Source organism: Parasteatoda tepidariorum, chromosome 10 (genome assembly GCF_982258835.1).
Source record: "Parasteatoda tepidariorum strain Cologne lab strain chromosome 10, Ptep-v5.0, whole genome shotgun sequence".
NCBI classification, from domain to species: Eukaryota; Metazoa; Arthropoda; class Arachnida; order Araneae; family Theridiidae; genus Parasteatoda; species Parasteatoda tepidariorum.
In genome coordinates this window covers 93,992,800-94,020,113 of record NC_141764.1, presented here as the reverse complement: position 1 = coordinate 94,020,113, position 27,314 = coordinate 93,992,800, and the positions used below count along the sequence as shown (strand labels likewise).

Below are 27,314 nucleotides of genomic sequence, written 5' to 3'. Positions count from 1 at the left end.
TGTTAGGCATCAGAATCTTAGAATATTGATGAATATATTTTAGCATTAAATTATTCAGCTTCAGAAGTTGATATTAGATTCCATTCTATAAGTTGGTTTTATATTTCTTTATCAAACATATAGAGTTAAACTAACACAAATCTAAACAATGTCTTATAGCATCTAGTAAATTTCACAAAGTATAAGTTTAATAGCTAAATTGAGGCTGATGACAAGTACTACATCTGACGGAATTATCAGTTGCATATGAATAATACAAAGATGGGCAAGAGATGAACTTTACATAGAAAAATATTAATTGCCTTCGATGAAGTTTAAAATATTTCCAACTTGTCACACACAAGATAAAAACATTTGAAAACTAAAATGTATAGATAAGAGACACTAACAACTGCAGAACAAATACAAAACAAACATCTATAAGGCTACATTTCACAGCAACATATGTCGCTGTAAGAACATGAAGACAGTAAATGGAAAAAAAAATTATGTTAAAAACTAATTTTTCTATATTATAAGAATTTTTGAATAATCATTCTTATTTTTACCCAAGAGACCTAGCTTAAATCAGACAAGTGATTGTGCTTTGGGACCAAAAACAATTTGAAACTCAATAGATGGTGTTTTCAATAAGTAAATAAACTGCATCTAATTCAGTCAAGCCATTGTTAGCTTAATCAACAAGGCAATAATTTAAGTATAATTTAAAAATTGCAGATTTTTGTTTAATTGAAAAACAAATTCCTATTAGCAATTATACTCTCAATCATAAAAATATTTTATGTGTTTAAAAAGCAAACTGAAAGAATTAATAAAAATGTTTAAAAAAAGTAATTATTAAAAGAAAATCTTAATAAGATAGGGTTGCTTTATTTACTAACTGTTTCGAGATGCTGTATCTTGCTATACTTCTATTATTAATTTCATGCATATTCCTCAATATTACGGTTTATATTTTAGCTCTTAATGGTGGTGTAGCCTACATCTTTTTAAGCTTATATTTACCTTTAGAGTTAAAAAATTTCAACAAATAATGTAATACATTAGAATATATGCATGAACTCCAAGGTATAATAAGTTTACCACACTTTTGATTACAGAAACCACCATCCATATCTGTTTCATTTTACTTAGAACGTTTCAACACTGATAAGTCCTTCCAAAAAACATTTTTGCCTAAAGTTTCCAAACACAGGTTCTAGGCAAAAATAGGATTTTCAACATCATAATACAGTGCCCACCGTTATCACGTTGGTTGATTTCACAAACCGAAAACCTACTACACATTAGGAATAGGGGTATTTTCTTACATTACAAGTAGAAATATGCAATAACATTCATTAATGTAAAACTACAAAGTTTGATATCCAATAAAAAATCATATTTAAAGTTAATGTAACTATTATAATTAAATATGGTAGATTAAATTCAATGATTCCTTAATCCCAGTAAAACAATCCAAGCACTTATTTTTATTGGAAGGAAGTATTCTGTCCTCGATGCACACCCTGGCAGCATCTCGTTTTTCATGAAAATTATAAAGAGGAAGTGAAATAGCACCTCAGAGTACAAAAAGTTAAAAAAAAAATTCTATTAGTTGCAAGATTAAGGGAGTTAGATCAAGGAATAGATAAAATTTTATTTTACGTTTTGCAGTATTATTGTTCGTTCAAAATAAATTGAGGTGGCAGAAAATTTTTATAATTTATAAATATTTGCCTGATTGTGTTCGAGTAGCAGACAAATTTGAATTTATGAAGATAGTGCTGCCGATTTACTTCATAACCTGACCCTTCTACATTCTAACAAATTTTAAATCCAATCTTTCAATAAAAGCGGTGAAAAACAATAGTCCTTAAAGTAAATGTAAAATATTTTCCAGTTTTTCCCCCTCCCCCTAATACTAGATTGCTCAAAAATATGTAAGTCATTTTGACTGCTTTATAATTTCAATTAGAAAAACAATGATTGTTAATATTTACTAATAACTTGTTATATAACTGTAAATAATATAAAAAATTAATTTTAAACAAATTTCTTTACACATTAGTTATTCTTTCACAATTCAGTCATTTTGATATTTCAATGAGTGACCTAGAGTCTGATAAACCAAGAAACTTAAGTATCATCATATATAAATGTTTTTGTTCTGGATTAAAAAATCTGTGCTGGAAATTGATGATAAATTTACTAACCAGTAACTATACAAATCGGGGGCACTGCACCTGTTTTACAAGTTAAGCAGACAAGTAAAACACACCTCTCTTACCAATCAATGTTGTTGTTAGAGCTTCTATGAAATTACAATATCCTCCTTAACAAAAGTCACAAAATTAGAATTCTTCTAAAATTGTCCCAGTTTTTAAAATTTTAACAACTTCGCAGATTTTTCTAAATTCATGGAAAATCGCAATTATTTACTTTGTGCGCCGCTTTGCATAGGATTATCATCACAATAGGCTGTCCACAATTTAAGCTTTTAGCTCAATTAGTTGCTTTCTAGTACAACAAGCCAGTTTTTCATTAGGAGTATTTAACAGAAAAGCAATGCTTGATGTGGAAACAGCTGTGCATAATCTCTAAGTTAATAATTTAACATTTTAATGTTTTTAACACAAAGGAATAAAACAAAATTTCAAATCATTTAAAAATCAAGTATCGCATAAAAATAGTCCATATTTAAATCAATCTAAGTAAAATAACTACATATGATAAAATCTTATTTTAAAAAACTAATGTGAGTAAAAATCATTCAACATTCATATATATATATATTAAAAACAAATCATATCAATGTTTTCAGACGAGAAATACATTTCAACAATGCCTTGATTGGAAGATGAAAAGAAACAAAGGTTGTGCATAATATATGTCCTAAGAAATAAATAACACAATGGAAGATAATTCTTGAACACAATATTTTATAATTCTAGCATTTCCTTGTTATGATTGCATCACAGTAGTAGAAAATTGATTTGGCCTTAATTTATTTTCTTGCAACTAAGTCTTCAGTCCCACTGGTGGGGTGAGGGAGGCAGTTCAGAGGGCTGAGCAACAGTTGAGCTACAAATTATTAACAAAATAAAGGTTAAATATTGTGAAAAGTAATTTTAGTTTGAGAAAAAAAGTTTAACAGAAAAATGTCTTCACTATTACTTACATTTTTATAACAGTTTCTAAAACTCACTTACTATTTAACAGACTATCAATTTATGTGCAAAAAAATAGTGGTTATGTTCATTTTTAAAAACCAAAATAGAAAAATAATTTTTATAAAAAATATAATTGGTCTATTGACACAATAAAAAAAATTCAGCATAAGAAAAAAAACTTTTTTTTTAACAAAATTAATTTTAAAAAAATATACATATTTTCACTCTTCAAAAATGTTATGAGTAATTAAGTAGGCTCTTGAATTCATGGAAGAATAAGTCCTAGTTTCTTTCTTACACCACAAATCAGCTTTTTTTTTTTACCCCTCTCTTTTCTGCAGAGAAAGTTTTGAAATAGCTTCATTATCTGGATCTTTGATCATTAATTTTTTTAAGGATATTTGAGAAAACAGCTTATTTATGTTTGTAAATATAAATGACCTTAAGAATTATTTGCCAAATAGAACAAGTGTAAATAAGGGTTACATGCTTTTACCTATTCATCATATTTCTAATAATATTATAATGAAATTAATTACCTTGAAAAACTAGTAAAGGCTGCAGATTGAGGGTTGATACATAATGGAACTCTGGTAGCCCGCTGACAATGATCCGTTATGAATCTATAGAGCCTATCTGAATAAACAAAAACTTTTATTAAATACATATAAAACAAAACATTTTTGAAATAGTTAATCATTCGACTACTTTCAAACATATTTTCTTTTTTTTTTTAAAAATAATAAAAAAGCTCTGAGTATGATTTTTTTTATGAAAATATAAAACTAAATTGGTAGAATCATGATTCAAAAATTACTATCCATTACTATTATATTATACATTTAAAGTATCTCATTAAAAATGAATAACTGTTAAATTTCCCATAACAATGCCAATTCTGTATAATACAATGAGTATTTCATTTCATATTTTACCATACAGCGATTCCGTTGACACGTTACAATGCAACAATTATGCTAAAAGTCATAGAGGGAAACAAGTTCTGCAGCCTACCCTAAGATGCATAAATCCCCAGCACGAAAAAATAGCAAGCATGTGGATTTATCCTAGCAAATTTATAACCCAACTTTGAGAAGGTTCCTTAGAGCAATATCTTATGGGGAAATGTAGGGAAAAATTTGTAGTCATAATTTCTGTAAAAAGTGTGTTAAATCTTGTTGAGTTTTTTTTTTTTTTTTTTTTTTTTTTTTTTTTTTTTTTTAATTATCAAAATAGGTTTAAAAAATTTATTATTACATATTTTTCATATATATATTCATTTATTACATATCTCAAATCAGATGATGATTCTAAAAATAGCATGGTTTTAGAATCTTTTAACATTTTTTGTATTTGTTGTTTTGTATTTGTTTGTAACAAAATTTTCTTTTAACAAATTATACTACAATAATATCGTGTGAATTATAAAATTGAAAAATAATTTTAACTAAAGTAATCAGGTGACAAGGAATCAAAAATATTTCATGACTAAAAGATTTGTTAGTTCTTAAAGCCTACTTCAAAACAAACCTAGGGTAACTCGAATGATACAAATTTTCTTTCCTTCAATGCAAAAAGTAATGACAAAAAAAAAGAAGAATTTATGAATTACATTATGCTTGATATGTAAAAATCATTTTATTCAAATCCAATTTGACAATATAAAATAGGAAAAGATCTTAGATTAAAATATATTGAGCACAAATGTATTTAAAAACTAACCTTTAACTTGATCTACAGATTCTAGATTCCTTTCAAAAGAATCATCAAACAGTTGATTGGCAACAGGTTCAAAATCATCGGTGTAATGACGTCCCAGTGGCGTTGTGTAACAACATCTGCACATGCAGGAATGATATCGCAGTCGTCCTTCATCCAGATAAGCATGAGCGAGTGCATCAGCACATGAGATCCTCTTGTCCTGCGAGAGAGAAAAATTTATTTAGCACGATTTTCAGAAAATTATAAAACTAGGCAAATATATTTGTTTATACAAAGAATACTGAAAAGACAAAACCTATCTTGACATGACACTTATTTTCCAATCTTTGATTTGTCACAATAATGTTGTGAATAAGAATTACTATGTGAGACATAGATATTGAAAACACAAATTTCCCGTGGCAGAATCACATTGTCGCAGAATGTATGAGTTCTAGCAGCAAGATTTTTGAAAAGTAAAAAAATTTAGTTTTCTTTTCTACAGAAATTTACACGTAATATTTGAATAATGCATTTATATGATCAACTTTTGACATGCTCAATTTATGCTGATAGTATTGTAAATCGATGTAATGTTTCGATTGTATGTTCGGCAGTTTATTGATATTGATTTTCATGTGGTTTTTAAATACCCCGATATATTTCAAATGATATGGAAAATTCGAATCGTGCATTTGAGTATTTACTTTTTAAGGTAATACTTCTATCGCATTTTTGGCAGTTATTGCTATTGATATCTCAGTTGTTCTTAAATACGTTTTTTTAATATGATTATTATTATTACAACCAAAACTCGAAACGGAACACACACTTGAAGATTTCAATTCGTGTGACTTCCTCATCTATCTTTTTCTCGGCAATTACTATTACGAATTTCATGATGTTTTTATTTATTTATTCCGATGATTATTTACAGAATGTGAAGAAGGAAATAATTTGTGCTCCTCCCTTTTCAACAAAATGTGAGATTATCACCCATAATATTAAAATAAAAAATTATTACCTGTTCAATTTTAAAAAAAAATTGCATAGTTTTTTTGTAAACACAGGGCCTTTGTTATTTTAAATTAGTAACATATGTTATTTTTCAAAGTATCTGGCAGAAAGATATTAGTGCTGGAGAGTTTTGTTGCAGATAGATCGAAAAAATTCTACCACGGGGCTCATTTGCTAGATGTTGTTAAATACAAATCATGATATTAATGAGAGTCGCATATCATTTGAAACACAACTGAAAATATTTATCTTACAAATAAGGACAAAAAACAGCTGTTTAATCATTCAATTTCATATTGAAAAAGTAATCATGCAATATAAATTGACATAGAAAATTGATTTGATAAGATTGAATATATATATTTCACTTAGAAATTGTAACCAAAAAAACCATGTCATTATTTGAGTAGTTAATTTTCTGACATACAAATTGTACCATGGGCACAAAATATTCAGAATTCTAATGAGGTGTATACAGATCAAGGTTGAAAATCTACCTGGAAGAAACTTATTTTTTTCCGGATACTGTATAAAACTGGACAAAGAAGTATAAACTAAAAATGGCCACTTTACTTTGTTTAACTATGAGTATTATAAGAATAGTTTAAATTTATATAGTACCAGAAAATAACAGTTTTTAGCCCATTTTTTAAAAAGAAATAACCATCTCTTTTTATTTTTGTTTTATACAGAATTTTAAAATCCAATTATCATATTATTTAAGAATCAGTTGGAGTATTCATACTTAACAGTATTTGACAATAAAAAAAAATTTATACTATTATATGTAGGTGAATTTAATATGTAATTTGCAGTAGTGTATATCTTTAGGTTACAATTTACAACAAAGCATTAATTTAATTATGATATTTTGAACAATTCTTCATAAAATTAGGTTTTACTATACTCATTTACCTAAAATAATGAAGAACTACAGCTAATTTAATAAGGTATACAATTTTTTTTCCGATTGTTGTTTTTTAAACTAGATTACAATTATTAACTATTTACAAACTAGTTTTCATGTTTGATATTTATTTTCGAATAAATGTTTTTTCCATAGCTTTTACCACTGTGAAAGAAACTTCCCTGATGCCTTGATATATTTTATTTTGTATATACCTTTCACTCAATGTGTTCCATTTTTGTTTCAATAAACTTTTGAGTGCTCTATTTTATTGATATATTTTGCTTTGGCTATATTGATACAATATTAGAAAGCACTCTTTTTGGTGGATATAATCGTGTGAGCTGATGAAGAGATATCTTTTCGTTATTTTGTTTTCCGGTTTTTAATATTTCTTAAATAAAATTTTTTTCACTTATATTTTAAAAAATATATTATTTTAGCAATTTTTATTCTCCTCTTTTCATTAATCTTTAAAATTTTCCATGTTTTTCTGTATAAAAAGGAAGAAACATATAGAAAACAAACTAACTAGATATACTAGAAATAAAGTATCAAAAATTTAGTTTTGAATAGATTTATATCTATCTATATAAAGAATGTCAAAACTCACTGGATTAAAGAGCAGCATTTTGGTGATTAGGTGGACAGCTTCTGAACCAGCATGAGGTGATAAATGATACAGCTTACTCAGAGATGGCATTTTCGTTGGCTTACTGAGAATATGTACTTTAGCACCTTCACAGGCATATTTCATGTCTTCAAAATTAGGTGTGCCAAGAAGATCAGTTATAAGATCCAACTAAAGAATAGAACACAAATTAATATACATGCATACACAGTCTCTACAATTATAGTTGTACAGAACCTGGCCAATCTCAAACTATCCAAAACTCGAATTCATAAAACTTAAAGGAAGGGAAATAAAGCAATTTTTAAATTTCAATGTTTAAAATATAAACATTTAATGACCCAGCCATTTAATACATGTCTTTCGCTGAGGTTTAAAAAAATTAAAAATTCCTAGTAGCCAGACACAATTTGAAGGAAGCAGCAAAAAGTTTTTTTATTGAGTTTAACTAAAATACTAGGCTTTAGTTATTATATTTAGGCGATCATTATTTGTCCTTCACTTAGTCTATTCTACATTCAAGGGTGCCACTCTAAAAAAATTTCAAAACTGAAATTATTATTTGACCAAATAATACTATCTAGCAATGCTTACCAAACTTTCAGAAATTTGCCAAAATTTACCTTTCCTTGATAATAGCCTACATATTAAATCAATTATTTGATTATTTTTTCTAGCAAACAAAACGAAAATAACAGATAACCTTGTATATTTTTTTTCAACTATTACTGAACAACCTGAAACCATTCATAACCATATTTTTCACTTCAGTGTTACTTATTTTTTGTTCTAGCACTATAATTTCTTCTATTTTAAAAAAAAATAATCTTGATTTAACTTTAGCTAGCATGACAATAGGTTAGGGTGGAGGAAGCAAATTCGAACAGATTTAGATTCAGCAATATTACAAATTTAATTACACAAGTAGATGAAGTTCAATCAATCCCATTTGTCAAGATAAATAAAAGTCCTGGCATCATTACCATATCCATTACCATTAAGATATATATTTTTTATTTTAACCAAAAAAAATATAAATTTTTAATGAAAAAAAAAAAGAAAATTTAATTTAATTGATAGAATTTATTAGTCCATTGATTATTTTCAAGACTGATTTCAGTCCCCAGGATTGAAGAGTGGCACCCCTGTAACATTTTCTTACATTCCATGGGTTATAGAAGAGAATGTAGAAATATGTTACAATACTTTATTTAAGCATTGTAACACATTGCTCCATGGGTTGAATTAGACTTATGACATCTTGGGGTAGAAACATTGCATAGATCCAATCACAATTTAGTTTCTTCCCCTTTGGAAGAGAAGAGAAAAAGAAGAAATATGACTGAGAAGAGAAAAAGAATACAAATATAGAAACTACAATTATCATTGCATAGACATAAAAATGACATCAAAAATTATATCCTTCTTCAGACAATGATTAAATACAAGTAAACAAAATTTACCTGCTGTACAGGAGATTGTGCTTGAAATAATATTCGTCTACTCAAAAGTTCAGCAAAGATGCATCCCACTGACCACATATCTACAGCTGCAGTGTAATGTCTTGCTCCCATCAAAAGCTCGGGAGCTCGATAATATTGGGTAACTACTTCCAGCGTCAAGCTTCTATTTTTATCTTTCTCAACAACTCTTGCAAGTCCAAAATCACAAATCTTCCAAAAAAAATATATTATTATTATTAAACATTTATTGAAATAATAAACCTTACATAGTTTTTTTTTTTTTTTTTTTTTACTGAAGTGAAGTTATTTTTATTAATTTAACAGAAAACAAACGACAATAAAAAGAATAATTTACTTTAAGTGAGAAGTGTTTTATTATTTAAAATAAAATTTTAAGACCACAAAAAGAGGCTTACACCTATTTATATTGTTTTTTTAATACTATTATTAAAACAACCTCAAAAAGGGATATTGATTTTAAAAAAAGTAAAGTACAAAGAAAAATTTATTTTATAATTGTCAAAAAAGCATTAAATTGTAGTAAGTATACAAAAGTTGAGTGCAATCTGCTGAACAGTTTCTGAGTAAGAAGCTGTATATTTAAATTAATTTCTTAGGAACTAAGCAATCAACTTAGGTCAAATTTTGCCATTCAAAACTACATTTTTTACATTAATGTAAAAATCTGCATACCATACAATTCAAATTTTTTGATAGTTATAAAATAAGATAATAAAAATAATAAATAATTATCAAAAATTTATATTTCGAATAGAATTATTCTTGCAAAAAAGAAAGGGGTTTGGAGGTCAAGAAATCAAATCTGGCAAAAAGGTACATTTGTTCAGAAAATGTAACGTCGAAGTCTGGATTCCACAACTAAAAAAACCACCTACTCTAATAAGCATTTAGTTACGCTCTCCTACAACTAAGATTGAACCGAAATATGCGAAAATCTAATCATAAGATCAGAAACTATTTAGAGTGTAAATTTTTTTTTTGTTTTGCAAAATGTACAAATCCAAAATTTCAATAGTTTCATAATGTAAGAGTAAAGCAAACATAAATAAACATTGAACTTTAATTGCCAACTGACACAATACTAATTAATGTGAAATAATGAATAAAATAAGAATTTAACTACTTTTTATAACTCTATCAGCTAAAGAAGACTATGAACTTTCACATTCTGTTTAATTTGAATGTTTGTAACTTCTGTAATTTTAACTAGTCTTATTTGAAAAACTTTTAAATTACTGTAGCTCCCTTCAAATATTAAGCAATTTTCAAGTATCATTTAAAACAAAGTGAGCAAAAACTAAAAACAAACTGTGGAAACAATATTTTAAAGCTCTATCACATAATACGCTCTATAACATTGACGACCGGCGGCTGAGTGGTATCGCTTCGTGCTCTCTTGCCACAGGTCCTTCCTGGGTTCGATTCTCGGGCCAGGCAAGGTTGACTCATCCTTTCATCACTTCAGTAGGTCGATAAATGAGTACCAAGCATGCTTGGGAACTAAACACTGGGGGTTTCGCGTTTGGCTGACCACCTAACCGGAACATCTGCTCCTGCACCCCAGAGCCCAAGGTCAAGAAAACTGAGATGGGCACAGTAGGCTTTGGCCCTCTATGGGCTGTCGCGCCACTGAGTTTAGTTTAGCTTATCACATAATACACAATTTAGAAGGGCACAAAAGAAGTTCGAACTACAAAAATGTAAGCAATGTAATATACAAGATTATAGGTAGCAATGTAATATATAAATTTATAAATACATATAAAATAACTAACATATGATAGTAAGTATAATTCAGATAAATATTTACCAAATACATTTAAATAAAATATTAACTTGCACACTATTATATGTGTATGTTTCAAACAATGTATTAAAAAAATAACTAGCATAGGTCAATAAATGTTATTATCATCAGGATTCAATAAATTAAAGTCTTAAAATAGCTTACCTTCAAGACACAATTACTGTTAACTAAAAGATTTCCTGGCTTGATGTCTCGATGCAAAATATTCGATGAGTGGAGATATTTTAAACCTAATAAGAAAAAGTTTGAACTTAAAAAATATTTTCCAGAAATACTAAGTATTCTAAGGAAGCATTTAAGAATTGATTAAAATTCAGTATTAATTATAAAAAGAGATTCAATTTTTACAGTTTGCAAAGATTTCCATATTTTCTGAACACCATGAGGCAATATTAAAATGATAGACAAAGAAACGTGATAACATTTTAATTCATTAAGAAAAAAAGATAAATTTATGCTTCCAGCCCTTGAACAACATCTTCAACCTGTTTTTTCTATTTTATGTAAAGAATCATTTTTTGTTTTGAATCTTCCTCAACACAAAATAAATATCAATACATTTTTCTTCAAGTCATGATTAGAAAAAAAATGAGCTAAATCATTTTTAAATTAAAGACAAGATGTGAAAATTAATATGTCATAATAATGTAGTAAAACAATCTTATCCATAAAAATAACTATTGAAAAAGTAATAGAGATAATGACAGTGATTTACGTTAAAATCATTGCGAACTGAGCATGGTAAAATGTGACTAAATAAATGTCTTTTTTGTACCATTAAAAACGTTGGGACTTTAAAAACTAAGTGAGGGCCAGCAGATCTGACTATTTCAAAATAACATGCAAATTTATGATTAAATTTTGATGAATTGCATCAAAATGATTACTTAAATCCACAATTTAAAATTTATGTGTTAAAACACTTTTAAAAACACAACAGGATTTTAAAAACATGTCTAAGTGCATCATATAACTGCACCCTATAAACATCAAGTACATGTGAAATTATAATTTAATTATCAAATAAAAAAACAAAAATATTACTTAATAGTACAATTTGACAACCGTTTATCAAAATATAGTTTCAAAATAATGAGATTTCAAAAGCTATGAGGAAATTCATGATGTAACTGTCATTAAACACTAGTGAAAAATCCATGCAGGTCTAGATTTTTTCATAATTTTTTCGGTTATACTGTTGTCAACAATTGAAAGAACAACTTAAGAACTTAAAAGATTTCCAGAAAAGTGGCTCGGCTACCATTGCTAATAAAATACTATCAAAGCTTAAATACAATTTCAGAAAACTTGTAACAAAAATTTAATTTCATTGAAATTGTTAATTTTGTATAAGTTAATGAAGTGTGTTGAACAATTGAAGTATGTAGAAACAATATAACTGAAAAATTCTTCTAAAATTTACTTAACATCATGTTATATTTTTAAAATAAAAATATACACAGTATTTCAAGAACCTTAAATAGTATTATTAGGCTAGGAATGAAAATTAAGTGGTCTAGATATTCACTTAGTGATCAAGTTATTCATTTAGCAGTGCAAAATTTTAAAAATTCTAAACAAATCAACGCCTTTTAAACAATCTAAACAAAGGTTTATTATCCCATAATAATTGAAGATCAGTTGAGTAAATAAATTGAACATAGATATAAAAATACTTAGAACAAATAAATAAATGAGAAAAATAGGTCAGAACAAACAAAATTAACTAAAAATTATAAAATTTCAAACAAAGTCAATTTAGAAGAAACAAAAAATTTGTCACCATACTAGTGTCTACTCTTAATTGTTATAATAAAATAATTATTTTAATTACTGAATACCTCTTAGAAGTTGATATAAGAAGACTTTGATATGGTCTGCACTCAGAGGCTGGGGAGAAACTATGATCTTATGCAAATCACTTTGCATTAGTTCTGTAATCACATAGCTATTATATGTTAAAGAATATTCTGTTACTAAAATATAATAAACAAATAATGTTTCATCATTAATAGAGGATAGTTGTTTGTAGTAGATCTTCTGCAAGCGAAACTTTTTATAATGAGGATAAAAAATAGGGGAGACCTGTGTACCAAGGGCCACCCCACTCAAATTAAATAATATTTAATTCTAAGTTTTCTTACTCAGTTGGGTGAGTGGTAACACCAATTACTATTTTGGTAGCCATTTTGAAATTTTAGAGGAGAAAGCTGTGGCAAGTTATAAGTGGAAAAGTGTTTTATAAGGTCTGAAGTAAAATTTTGGAGCTCATCACTTTTATTGTTTTACAAAGGTAAGTCAAATACTTTTCTTTGAATTCTAGTACATAATTTTGTTTGTATCATTAAGTACAAAATGAGATATGAAATAAGTCCCCTCTCCATGTGTGTTTTTCAGTAGAAGACATTTTGTATGAAAGTACCTAGTCTTGTACCTAGGGCCACATAGTTGCCTTGTACCTAGGGCTATGGCCCTAGGTACAACTGCAATTATATTCTTTATATTGCTATTTTATTGAAAAGTTTTCTTAATAAATGGAGGAAAATGGCTTAATTATCTGAACCATTTTGATTTAGTCAAGCTTTTTTTTTTTTGGATGTTATTTAAGTGGGAGGGTGTATATTTTGCTTTGGAACTTTTAATGCCCTTCACTTATAAAAGATAAGTTTGCTATTATATTATTCAGGATTATTAATTTGTTTATGTAAATTTGAGAATTTATTAAAAAAAAATTTTTTTTTTTATATTTAATAGAAGCAAAAGTATAATTCTAAATAAGGTTTCTACGATATTTTAATCATATTCTTTATGTTGTTATTTTATTGAGAAGTTATTGTAATAAATGGAGGAAAATGGCTTTAATTATCTGAACCATTTTGATTTAGTCAAACTTTTTGTTATTGCATGTTATGTAAGTGAGAGGGTATATATTTTGCTTTGGAACTTTTAATGTGCTTGACTTATAAAACATAAGTTTGCTATTATTATTATTCAGGATTATTAATTTGTTTATTTAAATATGAGAATTTATTAATATATAGGATATATTTATAAAAGCAAAAGTATAATTCTAAATAAGGTTTCTATGAAATTTTAATTAAATTTTCAACCTTTATACCATTTGCAAATTTCTAATTTATCAGTATTCCTCTTCGTGAGTACTAATTACAAATTCCTAATTATGTTTTTAGATGCCTAGAGATCCTGATGGAATAAAGAGGTCAAAACCTAATGCAGATAATGTAAGTGCGGCTGTAAAAGCAGTTTTGAAGGATGGAGTTCCAGTTCGGACTGCAGCACGACAGTTTGGAGTAGCCAGAACAACTCTGCAGAGACATATTGATTTTTGTAGGAAGAATAATTCTGAAAATACAGAATTAAATTGTGCATATTCTAACCGATGTGCTGTTTGGACAGTGTTCTCTAAAGATGAAGAGAATGCCCTCATTCAGTACCTTCTCGTTGCATGCAATATGCATTACGGGTTGTCAAAACAACAGGTTAAAAAGCTTGCTTTTGAGTATGCAACCGCCAATAGAAAAAAATATCCGAAGTCCTGGGATGCAAATAGTGAAGCTGGTGATCAATGGTACTTTGATTTTATGAAAAGAAATAATAAGGTTATTTCACTAAGAAAACCCCAAGCCACGAGTTTAGCAAGAGCCACCAGCTTCAATAAAACAAATGTCGATTTTTTTTTTTGCAAAGTATCAGGAGGTGTTTTCAAAATACAAGTTTTTGCCTGAATGCATCTATAATGTGGACGAAACAGGCATTACGACAGTTCACACACCAAGTAAAGTTATAGCCCCAAAAGGCAAGAAACAGGTTGGCAGCATGACTTCTGGTGAACGAGGAATTAATATAACTATTATTTGCAGTGTAAATGCAATAGGAAATTCCGTCCCTCCTATGATGATTTTCCCAAGAGTGAACTTTAAAAATCACATGCTGAAAGGTTCACCTCCAGGAACCGTGGGGGCAGCACACATTAGTGGTTGGTCAAATGCTAAAACATTTGTTGAATTTTTAAAGCATTTTATTCACCACGTTAAATGTTCAGCAGATCATCAAGTATTGTTATTCTTAGACAACCACGAAAGCCATGTCAGTATTGAAGCAATCACTTTGGCTAAACAACATGGCATAGTTATGCTTACCTTTCCTCCACATACCAGCCATAAGCTTCAACCATTGGACAGAGGTGTGTTTGGTCCCTTTAAAAAATACAACAGTACAGCGTGTAGTAATTGGATGCTGACAAATCCTGGGAAAACTATCACCATATATGACGTAGCGGAGAATGTTGGCAAATCCTACCCTTTGGCTTTTACTCCTGTAAACATTCTAGCGGGATTTCGTGTGTCTGGTATATGGCCAGTAAATGAAAACATATTCACTGATGATGAATATTTCAGTTCATATGTTATAGACAGACCAGATCCTTCCTTAAATTACCAAAATAATCATTTTCCTAAAGAAGAAAGTGAATCAACAATGATGGAATTTGATGTTTCTGTATCAAACTCAGTTTTATGTCCTGCAGAAATTTCAGCGCCTTCGACATCAAACTCTATTTCAAGTGCTGCTGAATTTTGTGAGCTACCTACATGCAGCTCTACTTCCTGTGTCACGCCTGAACAGGTACGACCTTTCCCAAAAGCAAAACCCCGTACATCCAAAAGAGGCGGTCGAAAACCAGGGAGATGTAGAATCCTGACAGACACTCCAGAAAAAAAAGAACTTGAAGAACAAATTGCGATTAGAATGGCCAAAAGAAAAAGAAAAACTGTGAAAAAACCAGTGTTTCAAATTGCGGAAACTTCATCCGAAGAATTATCAGACATTGTAGATTCTTCTGATTCCACTGATGATGCAAGTTCTACAGTAGCTGATATAAGTGATACTATTGAAAAAGGGGATTTTTGTTTAACAAGATTACAAGGCAAAAAGAATGAACATTTTTATGTGGCAGAAATAATAGATGTTAAAGAGGAACAATATAGTGTTAAATACCTGAAAAAAATCGCACATTCAAATAAGTTTCTCTATAATAAAGATGTTATTTATGAAATTGATAACACAAATATTGTATTCAAATTGCCCAAACCAAAATCTGTTGCTGCTTCAGAGCGACAATGTATGCAGCTCATGTTTGGAATCAGTTTTTCAAATTATAATGTTGAATAATTTATGCAAGTACTTGTAATTCACTAATAATTTGGTGTATTGCAATTTAAACTGTTATTATACAATAAATCAATGTATCACTTGATATTGTTTCTTTTAGAAAATTCATGTGTGTATTTTTTTCTATTGATTATGGAGTGAAACCCAACTTTCAGGGAATGGCCCTAGGTACAATGACCTAGGGTCCTAGGTACAATGAGTTCTTGTACCTAGGGCCATTTGTGAAGTTTTTTAAAAAACCTTCTATTTGACAGAATTTATTATTTTAAGTATTTATATTAATCCCAATCGGAAGCAGTAAGTATAATATGATGTGTGTGTATCAATTTCACAATTTTAAACAAATCCGTGGCTCTGTTTTTATGAATTGAAAAAAGGTGGCCCTAGGTACACAGGTCTCCCCTACTAATTGGATTACCTCAACTACAAAGGAATAACACATTAATTTACTGTCACATACTTTGAGAAAGAGTCTGAATTCCAGTATTATTGTAATTATTATTCTGAAAAATAACTTATTTAATAACATTTAAAGAACATTTCAATTTTAATGTAACAATGATTAGAAATTGATCAAAGATATCTTCTATAGTAAGTTAATATTCACATAAATATATCTAATAAATTAAATGTATGTAACTTAAACAATTTGCCTGGTTTATATGAAACAATTAACTCTATTTAACTTCTTTAGGAGAAAGAGTAATTTTTATAATCATTTCTAATGCCAAAGAAAATTACTCATTAAATAATCAAAACTTACATTTAAGATAATGATTTTGTGTTTACCATAATGTAAACAAGACTGCCAATCACTACACTTTTTGCAAAATATTTTAAAGAGTGGTAGATAATTAAAAACTAGATTTCAGAATTTTTTTAAAAAACAAAGAATAATGCATTAAAGCAAACTTAGATACAACTAAAAGAAATTTTCCCCAAAAAAAACATAGAAAGTTGGCAGTTCTGAGTGAATATTGTTGCTAGAATAAAGAAATACTGTATTCAACACCTTTTTTATCTTCAAACTGTAGTCAGATAGTGCTTATATGTGCACAGTGAAATATAGCAAATTTATATTTAAATTTGTGAAATTGAAAAACTTTCTTATTTTTATTAGTTTATAATTTGTTAAATAAAATCTTACTCAAAATGAAATTTTTTATTTCCTCTTGATTTTAAATAACTAATTCATTTATTAAATGCCAATATTTGGTTTTACTATGTTTAAACTATGTTTTATCTCAACATTACTATGTTTTAAAACAACAACCAATTATAAATGCTTATAAAAAGGCTAATTAAAAACAAAAATTCTAATAAAGGATACATTTCTTGGAAAAATTCTATGTGGGGAGGTTGTAAGAGATCAAGAGCCGACAGAACCTGAAAAATAAAGTTCTTTTTTAATAAAATAAAATCATCATTTTTGATAGCAATTTAAAAACCTTGTTAGTGAAAATGAATAGAAAGGTAACAAATCAAATATACAAAAAACTAATGATCACATCTAATTAGTAAGAAATTTAAATCAGAAAATGATATAAACAAGAAAAAAAACATGAAAAACTAGTTTAAATTATATTTGAGGAACAAATAAAAATTACTTTCATTAACATTCTTTACTCTCCTTTTAAATGAAGAAATTGTACAGTTACTTTGAAATTATTGTACAATTACTTTGCTATTAAGATTTGATAATTTAATAAAAAATTATTAACCACCTGGGAAACCAGAACAATCTGCTTAAGTAGTGTAAAAAAAAAATTTTTTTTTTAATAATGGCAAGCACTGAACTTTTGCTCTTCCCCTTAGAAGATGCCAGAAGTGTTGCTCATTTATCATTACCCAGTGGACACCTGTGAACAAAAGTCACCGAAGCGAGCAACATTATCCAATAACAATTAAAGAATACACTAATAATTGAATGCTTTGTATACATGCAAAACAGCAAATAATCAAAATTCCTTTTAACACATTGTTAGCACTAAAAATGTAACTTTGCATTCTTACTTATAAATTTTACTTACTAAGGAGGTCAGAAACACCAGAATTAAAACTTTACTTTTTGGATATTTACTGCAGCTTTCTGTTAAAAAACCCACACTTAATATAAGCATAAGAGAATTACACAAATAAGTCAAGACAAAATTAATAAATATGCAATTCTCTCAATCACTTAGTCTTAGAATGAGCATATCAATAAAATAGTGTATCAGTAGTCACCAATTCAGTGAACTTAAAAAATGAGTGGCTTGATACATTAGCAAATCAGCAAATGAGCATGCCAACAAATGAGAAAATCGAGAAGTTAAGAAAATACTTAATGAGCAACTGGATACTGAAAGAGTGAGTCAGCTGGTCACTAAATCAAATCATAGATAAGTGAACCACAAAAAATAATAAATAAAAAATCAGTGATTCTAAGAAATGCTGATTTATTTATTCTAGAATTGGCTATATCATTGATTCAGTAATTTGATTAACCAATGCTTATACATCAAAGCTTGATTCTGGAGTTGATTGAATTTATGATTTAGTAATTTGTTTATTACCTTATTTCACCTTTTTTTTTATTCTTTAATTAATATTTATGACACTGATTTATTGATTAGCTTATTTATTCAACTCACCTATAAGCATTGTCACTAAAAAAAAACGCCCAGTGACATCTCTAACTTATAAGAAAAAGACATTATAATGCAAACTTTAAATATGTATATTTATATTAACATATTTATTTTAATAAATTACAGGGTATCTGCTACATTTTAGATTTTCAAATTCATGACTTTCCATGAATAATTCCAATAATTTTTCATGACTTACAGAAGTTACTATTTTCTCTGACAAAAACAGAACAATATATTTAAAAAAGCATTATAATAAAATTAATTGAAATGATAGGTATAACCAAAACTGTTACACTCTGCATCTTCATTGACTTCAAACATAAAAATGACAGTAAAGAAAGAGCTGGAGCAATAAAATAGCTAAAAAAATATTCAAAAGCAAATAACTAAATACAGTCAGATATATGTAGTTATTTAAACCTGTTTTATTTCATCTTAAAAGTATAATATAAAAAGCCTAAACCAGAATTTTAAATTGATAAAATAAAAAAATGATAAAAAAATTCTGATATCATGGAAGTTTAAAAAATGATTCGCTCCAGAAATGATGTTTGTTCTTTCATTATTTTAAAGATTTAAAGAACTCTATAATTTTTAAAGAACAGGATAAAAACATTTTGTATATTTAATATGACTATGAGTCGAGATTTTGTTACAAATTCAGATATTCGGTACACTGTGAAATTGGGTTGGGGGTAGATTCCATTTTAAAAATTAGATTTCTCAGCAACCTAAATCCATCATTTTTTTTAAAAAAAATAGTTAAAATCATGACATTTCATGACAAATTTTGTTCAATACCGAAATCCATGACGGTATGCAGATACCTCATAATTATTGATAAAAAGCAACAAAAAAAAAATTTTTTTTAAAATATCAGTCAATTTATTTGTCAAATTAAGATAATCATTTGTTTACAAAAAGCAAAAACTTTTGTTCAACCTAAAATAAAGAATGAAAAAAAAAACACAATCCAATGTAACACAATTATTTGAGCAGTAGGGAAAGGCGGAGAAAGTAAAAAAAACAAACAAATTTAACTTTTACACGGAATTATCAAACAAAATACAAACAAAATACTTTTTCCGACAACTCAATTACACAACACTGAACATGCTTAAAAACAAACATTAACATCACTCATACACACAGCTGCTTAAAAAACATATACAATGAGATAGCATTTTAAAATGTAACTCCAAACAAAATGAGATATTAATATAATTTCTACCATATAAGCATCTTAATGCAAGCAAAGTCAATATTTAGAAAACATACTTACATTTTCATGTTTGAAGAAACACAACATTTTAATCTCCCGATAGACACGTTTACTGGATACAAGATTTTGGAAAACATTAGGCATTTTCTTTAATGCCACTAACTTTCCATTACGAGGATCCGTCACGGACCTAAAGTGATGACAGAATATTAATATAAAAATAATAAAAAATTCATTTAATTAATATGATTCAATATTTTTAAAAAAAAATTACCATCATACATTTTAGTATATTTAAACTCCGAGGTTGTCACAGAAACAATAGTGAAACTTCTTCTCACAGCATTCATAATATGACATTGACCTTTTTTTTTTAAACACAAACTGTAGATATTACTGTCTTTTCCTTACATCTTTTACATTGGTTTTTATACACTTTATCAGTATATAGCAGAATAAAGGACTTAAAACTGCTATGTTAGCAAAAACTGATATTTTTAACTGCAGGGATATTCTATGAATTATTTGTTCTTAATGCAATTTTTAAATAGTGCTGAAACGTAAAAACTATACAACGCAAATCATAATATATACAGACTGAATGAAATTTGAAAAAATTAGAGGCTTCTCAGGATGTTGCATAGTAATAGAATTAAATTTTAAAAATAGTACAAAGCATGCAAAGTTAGACTAAAATACACACAGATCTAATGAAGGAGCGGAACCAACTGAACTGAAAGCAAATAAAATATCATCAACAAATCATTTATAATGGTTCTAAAAAAGTAAAGCTTTCTTCTAGAAGTTTCTCTCTAAAAAAACATATGTAAACACTAAACTAGAGATGCACAACCTGCGGCCTCTCGACTGTTGATGTGCGGCCCATGAGAGCTTCTTAACACAATTTTTCTTTCAAACTAATTTCAAAACTTTCGAATTGCAAATTTGAGTTATGATTTTCTGATGAATCCAATTTGTGTGCATTCTATTATAAATGTATGTTGTTTCTCTTTTCGAAGGTTATTGCTATGAAAATCTGTAAGATTTAAATAATAAATATATATATTTAATACGATATTATGATGCGTATGTTTCTAATTTGAGTAATAACTTTTTGACTTGCATGATTCTTGCCGATTTTAATATAAATCGAAGTGATGTTCCTAGTGTTTTTTTCGCATTTATAACAGCCAATGTACATGTGGTTGTCAAAACTCAGATATATTTATAATGATGTTAAACCTCGTGAACTTAATTGCACATTTAATTTGTCACTTTTTGACGTGCTTCACTTTGAATTTGACATGAATTTGAAAATCCTGCATTTTCTTTACATTACTATTACGACCCGCGAGTTTCAAATTGCACATTTAAATAATCACTTTTTGAAGTGCTTTGATTTTGGCGATTTCATTGAAAATCCAAGTTATTTTTCAATCATTGTTGTGGACAATTTCTGCGATGCATTCCTACCTGGATTAAAAATTATGAACTTTATTAAGTAAAAAAATAAGGTAAAATAAATTTACTTTACACATTAATATATGATATTATCAGGTGTTTTTGTCTGAAAATTTGAAAATAGCCTTCAATAATTTAGAACTACTTATTAATAAAACCTTCATAAAGCTTAGCAATTATCAGTAATCAGAATAACACAAAATTTGACATTTTTGGAGAAGTCTCTGCATCTGATTCATGAAATCATACATTATTATTTATCCAGTATTAAGTAAGCTTCTTTTCTGGGAAGATTTCCGTATCCTGATATGTGGCAGAATAATTGCCAAGTCTTGGAAACTTCCGGGCAACGGCCCACAAGAAACTAAAAAAAAAAACATCACAGAAAAGGGCCAACTCGAAAGGTATAGGTAACTTGTAACCACCCAAGGGCTAACATCTAAATGTTTTTTTTTAAAAAAATTGCAAGTTTTAAAATCTATTTGGCACCTTGGCGATTGTAGTTGGCGCGACAGATCACGATACGGAAATATCCCCTCTTTTCTGATAGCCACAGTTTTTTACTTACCGCAGAACGTTACTGAGTTTTTGTTTTTTTGAAAAACAAAAATTTTTTTTCGACAGAAATTTACACATAACATTTGAATCATACATTTAGATGATCACACTTGGACACATTCAATTTACACCGATAATATAATAGATCAATGTAATGTTTCTATTGTATTTTCGGGAGTTAATTGATATTAATTTTCACATGGATTTTAAATATCCCGATATATTTCAAACAATAAGGAAAATTCGAATTATGCATTTGAGTATTTGCTTTTTAAGACAATAATTCCATTGATAAGACATTAATTCTATTGACATTAAGACAATAATTCTATTGATTTCTCCATAGTTTTAAATCCGATATATTCATACCTTTATTACAACAACTTAATCTCGAAACGAAACACACATTTGAGGAGTCCGATTAACATGATGTCATTGTTAATCTTTTTTCAGCAATTACTACTACGGATTTAATGATTTTTTTTATTTCTTTTTACTGTGATGATTACTTACTGAATGCGAAGAAGAAAATAATTTATGCATTCCCCCTCCAACAAAATTGGAATATCACCCATAATATTAGAGTAAAAAATTATTACATGTACGATTAAATAAATTATATAGTTTTTTTTTTCTTGTAAACACAGCGCTTTCATTATTTTAAATTAGCAACATATATGTGCATTATTATTAAAGGTATCTTGCATAAAGATATTGGTGCTAGAGAGTTTTGTCTCAGAAAGCTCGAAAAAAATTCCGCCACAAGGAACATGTTTTGAAATATTGTTGTTGTTAATTTACGTCGCACTAGAGCTGCACAATGGGCTATTGGCGACGGTCTGGGAAACATCCCAGAAGATGATCCGAAGACATGCCATCACAATTTTGATCCTCTGCGGAGGGGATATGAAATAAATTGAGCAGTATTAATAAAAATTATTTTAATCATTGGCAAGATTTAGTCTAACCTATAAATAGAAAGATTTTTAATAAGACTAATTAAAGATAAAAGGTAGATGGGCAATTTCATGGTGATTGACATTACATTTTGATAGGTTATTTTTAAAACACTATTAAATATTTAATAATATCTATTCTTTTTAAAAAATCATGCGAGATATTTTTCAGCAACCTAATAGTATGATGCGTATAAGAAAAAGGGATAAAAAAAATATATAACTTTCCTTAAATATAAACTATGACTAAAGTTACATTAAAAAGTCATGGTAGGTATATTTATTTTGAAATTCTCCTTCCATAAGCAATAAAGAGTTTAGCTTAAATGAAAAAAAAAAAAAACTTAAAATTAACAGGAAACATTGAAAGTAGGTATGAAATTATATATATAAAATCAGGGTGTGTAGCCAAATTATTCAACGAAAAATAAGCACCTTTTAAGCACTAAAAAAATATTTTTAAGCACTTTAATAAAAACTAAGCAAGGCTTTAAAGTTTTTCACAATTGACGGTTTTATCTTGTTTTAATCGTCATGTCAAAAAAAAAAATTTAGCATTGTTTCTGATAATTATCATAACTCATGAAATTTTGAATCATGTAAAACAAATGGCATTTTCATACGTTATGGACTGACAATAAGCCGAAACAGATTTGGGTGGAATTAATTGTGAAAACGTTGAATAGAACAATGTGAAATGTTACAAATACAAACTATATTCAGTCAACTTTGTTTTATTATTACAAAATACTTACAAACTAATATTTTTTTCTCAAAGCCAAAAAAATTAATAAAAAGCTAAACAAATTTTTAATGGTGGGAAGAAATTAATTATTTATTTTTTTGTTATATTGTCTTTTGTATAATGGAATTGGCCAGTACAAGTTAATAATTATCCGAAACGATCAGTAATAAGTTCCAATATTTCACATTGGCTTTATGTTAGTAGCTAAAACAAGATATTTATGCTGCTTTGCTTCTTAATCATATTTAAAACACATAGTATTTATTTGAAGAGGTGGGAAAATCGCATTTCCTAAATTTTCTGTAGACCCACATACCTAGTTAATATAAAAAAAATTTAAAAAAAATGGATATTTATCTTGTAATTATTTTTAGGAAAAGAAATATCACAAAATTGGTAAATGTTTAATAACTGATAAGTCCTATTAGTAGGCATAGAGTGATAAACTTCACACTTAAAATGATCACTTTATTAATCTTTAAATGTTTGAAGACAAAGATCAAAAATTTAGAAAGAAAAATGCGGAGTTTTATTCAATATATCGATCAGCTTAGTTGGTCACTTTTAAAAAAAGGATTATACTATTTAAAGTTAAGTAGATAAATAAGCATAATAAAAATATGTCATAGAATTGTGTATGAAACAATGGTTCAATGTTTACAAACACGGAAATAACATAACATAAACTATTCAACAAAGAATAAAGTATCAAGATTGTTAAGTGTTTTAGAATAATTAGTTCCTTTAACTAATATTCTGATGACCCACGTAACTGCAGGTGTTTTACAGATCGCTTGTTCAGGGGCGATCGAACCCAAACAAAGGAATTGAAGTAACTTACCAAACCACTCCAAAAGCACCGTAGCCTATGGGCCTGTCATGTTTGGCATCTTGTGAGTTTACGGCCGTTGTCGTATAAAACGTCTGAGCAGCTAAAATATTATGCTGCTGTGATGAAGAATTGACAGTTTGGAAAGCCCTCATTTGAGAAGCTCGAGATCCCACAAGCGCCATGCAGTATTCCAAATCAAAGTCCTTAAAAAACTTGAAATTCTCAGGTCGCCAAATCACCCCCAGCGTTCATTTTAAAGTTACACTTTCTTGGCGTCCCTCACATTTTGATTTTCACAAATTATACATTGGATTGACACACTATTAGATAGCGCGAACAGATAAACAACAAAACACAAAGGATAGTGAAGCGACATTGCACATACACACGCCAGCCGCAGAAACCAAGGAATTCCCACTACTCTCAGAGCTGTAGCTCTACGCCCCACATCCAGTCAACGCTCCAACATCTGTGGTCTTTGGCCTCGGAGTCGAGTTGAGTTGTTCTCCCTGATAAAAATGAGAACAAAGGAAGCTTCGCTTTAGAAACGAAAAGAAAAAAAACGAAACTACTGCAGTTTTTACAAATTTAAATATGATAATACAATTTAGAAAGTTTAAAAAAAAGACTGAGAAGTTTAAAAAGAAAAACCTAATAATTCTTTTTCTTTACATATTTATTTTAAAATCGAACTCTCGGCGATGTTTTTTTTTTCTTTCTCATCTAATTGCGACTTTCTTAATTTTTTTCCTTCCTTCTTTTTTTTTCTTTTTTTTCTTCAAAACATCCTTTTTTTTTTCGCTGTAAAATGTGTGATTGAGATGGTTCCTATTATGAATCATCGGCAAAATAGAAAATTATATAAAATTAAATGATTAAATGATCGTATTTTCCTACTTGCTGCATTAAAGTTGCTTTCTTCACATGGATCAATGAACTTTTATAGTGTTAATTATAAATGTAAATATGCTATAAAAGAATAAATATACACTAAAAATATTTTTTAGGAAGCATAATTTATTCTCGGCTAATGATATGGATATGGTGTGGCACTGTCAAAAATTCAAAGTGGAAACAATAAAGAAATAAAATAAATGGTCATTTAGTTCCTATTATTACTAACCACATTTTAAAACTAAAACCCTTAATTTAGAAAGGTTTCATAGGCACACAATTGAAAAATGCGTTTACACAAATTATATAATTTCACTTTTAAGCTGAAGTTCAAATTTCCCAGATCGTAACCAATAGCCCATTGGGCAGCTTTAATAGTGCAGTTTAAATAAAGTAACGATTCACAAATACGAATTTTTATTGATATTATAATTGTTTAAAATAATTTTATCAAAATTTTGAGTTTTAGCATGGTGCAATGTATGACAGATGTTTAATCTGCTGATAATCATGACGTAAAAAAAATCTCATGCCTTATTATTTAAGCATTTTATTTTCTTAGGCAAAATACAAATATATAAGAATCAAAATTTCAACCTAACTATATCATTAATTCAGCGGATCATAAAAATTAAACCTTAAAAGAAAAAAAAATTCAATTATTTTTTAAGATATTTTATGAGACTAAAGTTTAAGAGCTACACTGATGTAGGAGAGGCAGAATACTGAAAATAGTTTATTTGGTTTACAAAAATATATACGTTCGCTCATTTGCGGGCGGATAAAACCTAAAAGTGACTGGCCTTGCAAATTGCATCGTCTTTACTGGCGACGGTTAGCGTAGTTGAGAAGCGGGGGAACAATTAAATGATAGATTTCGTTTAGCAAAAAAAATATATCTATATATATTTGATTACTGTTAAAACAATTTACTTTCATTCTCTCTCTTTTTTTTTAATTTAAAAATGTAAAATAAATCTAAGCAATGTGTTAAACAAAAGATGAAAATAAAATTATTTATAAATAGCAATTAACGAATTTATTTATTTATTGAACACAGACAGGCTTCAATTTTTAAAAAAATATTAAAAAGACAGTTACCACCAACAGCACTTGGTTTGAAGCTACTCTAAAAACCTAAAAATTATATACAGGGTGTTCCAAAATTATCTTTACATCACCTGACTTGAAATTGATTACAGACTGGAAGTGCTTAGGGCCACCAATGGTGCGCATGTTAAAGTGTACTAGTAATACATGCAAAAGACAGAATATAAATATCTTGTTTATTTTCGAAGTTATGAATTTTTGAAGTTGTAAAGAGAATTTTGGATCACCCTGTAAGTAAGAGAAATCTAATAAATGCCGCGAATGTCATGAATGTGAAAATGTCGTTCAGCTATACGACCAGTATCATTTATTGATAAACAGGTCGAAATATCTTGAGTTGAGCAGGAGATGAAGGGAGGTTCGGTATGTATAATTTAAAATTGATCAATACTATTTCCTAATTCGTAATCGTAATAAAATTATTGACATAGAGGTACTTCGTGATCGTGGTTTCGCTTAAACCTAAGGAAGGCAAATACTAATAACACTGAGGGACTTTGAACACTAAGCTAACCTTAAATAATAATAATGATTTATGCAAATTTAAAATTGTATAATTTAAAATTGATCAAATGTATAATTTAAAATTGATCAATACTATTTCCAAATTCGTAATCGCATTAAAATTACTGACATAGAGGTACTTCGTGATCGTGGTTTCGCCTAAACATAAACAAGGTAAATACTGATACTTGATACCACTGAGGGATTTTGAACACTGAGTTAACCATAAAAAATAATAATAATGATTTATGCATTTATGCAAATTTAAAATTGTATAATTTAAAATTGTTCAAATGTATAATTTAAAGTTGATCAAATGTATAATTTAAAATTGATCAATACTGTTTCAAAATTCGTAATCGCATTAAAATTATTGACATAGAGGTACTTCGTGATCGCGGTTTCGCATAAACCTAAAGAAGGCAAATACTAATAATACTGAGGGACTTTGAACACTAAGCTAACCTTAAAAAATAATAATAATGATTTATGCATTTATGCAAATTTAAA

General features: G+C 28.2%; 1 protein-coding gene across 1 annotated transcript; it reads right to left on the bottom strand.

Annotated features, from left to right (window-relative positions):
* Window positions 1–166: 166 nt before the first annotated feature.
* On the bottom strand, window positions 167–24,817 carry nmo (serine/threonine-protein kinase nemo). The gene is made up of 10 exons (XM_016071938.4): window positions 24,306–24,817; window positions 19,805–19,934; window positions 17,220–17,275; window positions 12,541–12,647; window positions 10,844–10,929; window positions 8,872–9,081; window positions 7,391–7,579; window positions 4,875–5,073; window positions 3,692–3,788; window positions 167–3,063 (listed from the first exon to the last, which is right to left on the bottom strand). Exons 1-10 carry the CDS (start codon window positions 24,476–24,478, stop codon window positions 3,009–3,011), a joined length of 1,302 nt encoding a protein of 433 aa, XP_015927424.1. The 5' UTR covers window positions 24,479–24,817; the 3' UTR covers window positions 167–3,008.
* Window positions 24,818–27,314: the final 2,497 nt, after the last annotated feature.

Bases quoted from the DNA above. Each gene is read 5' to 3' on its own strand.
- nmo (XM_016071938.4), bottom strand. From the start codon at position 24,478: ATGGCGCTTGTGGGATCTCGAGCTTCTCAAATGAGGGCTTTCCAAACT. The intron at 7,580-8,871 runs GTAAATTTTGTT...TCTATTCTTTAG, and splicing joins CACAATCTCCTGTACAGCAG to TTGGATCTTATAACTGATCT. The intron at 5,074-7,390 runs GTGAGTTTTGAC...TCTCTCTCGCAG, and splicing joins AAATGCTGCTCTTTAATCCA to GACAAGAGGATCTCATGTGC.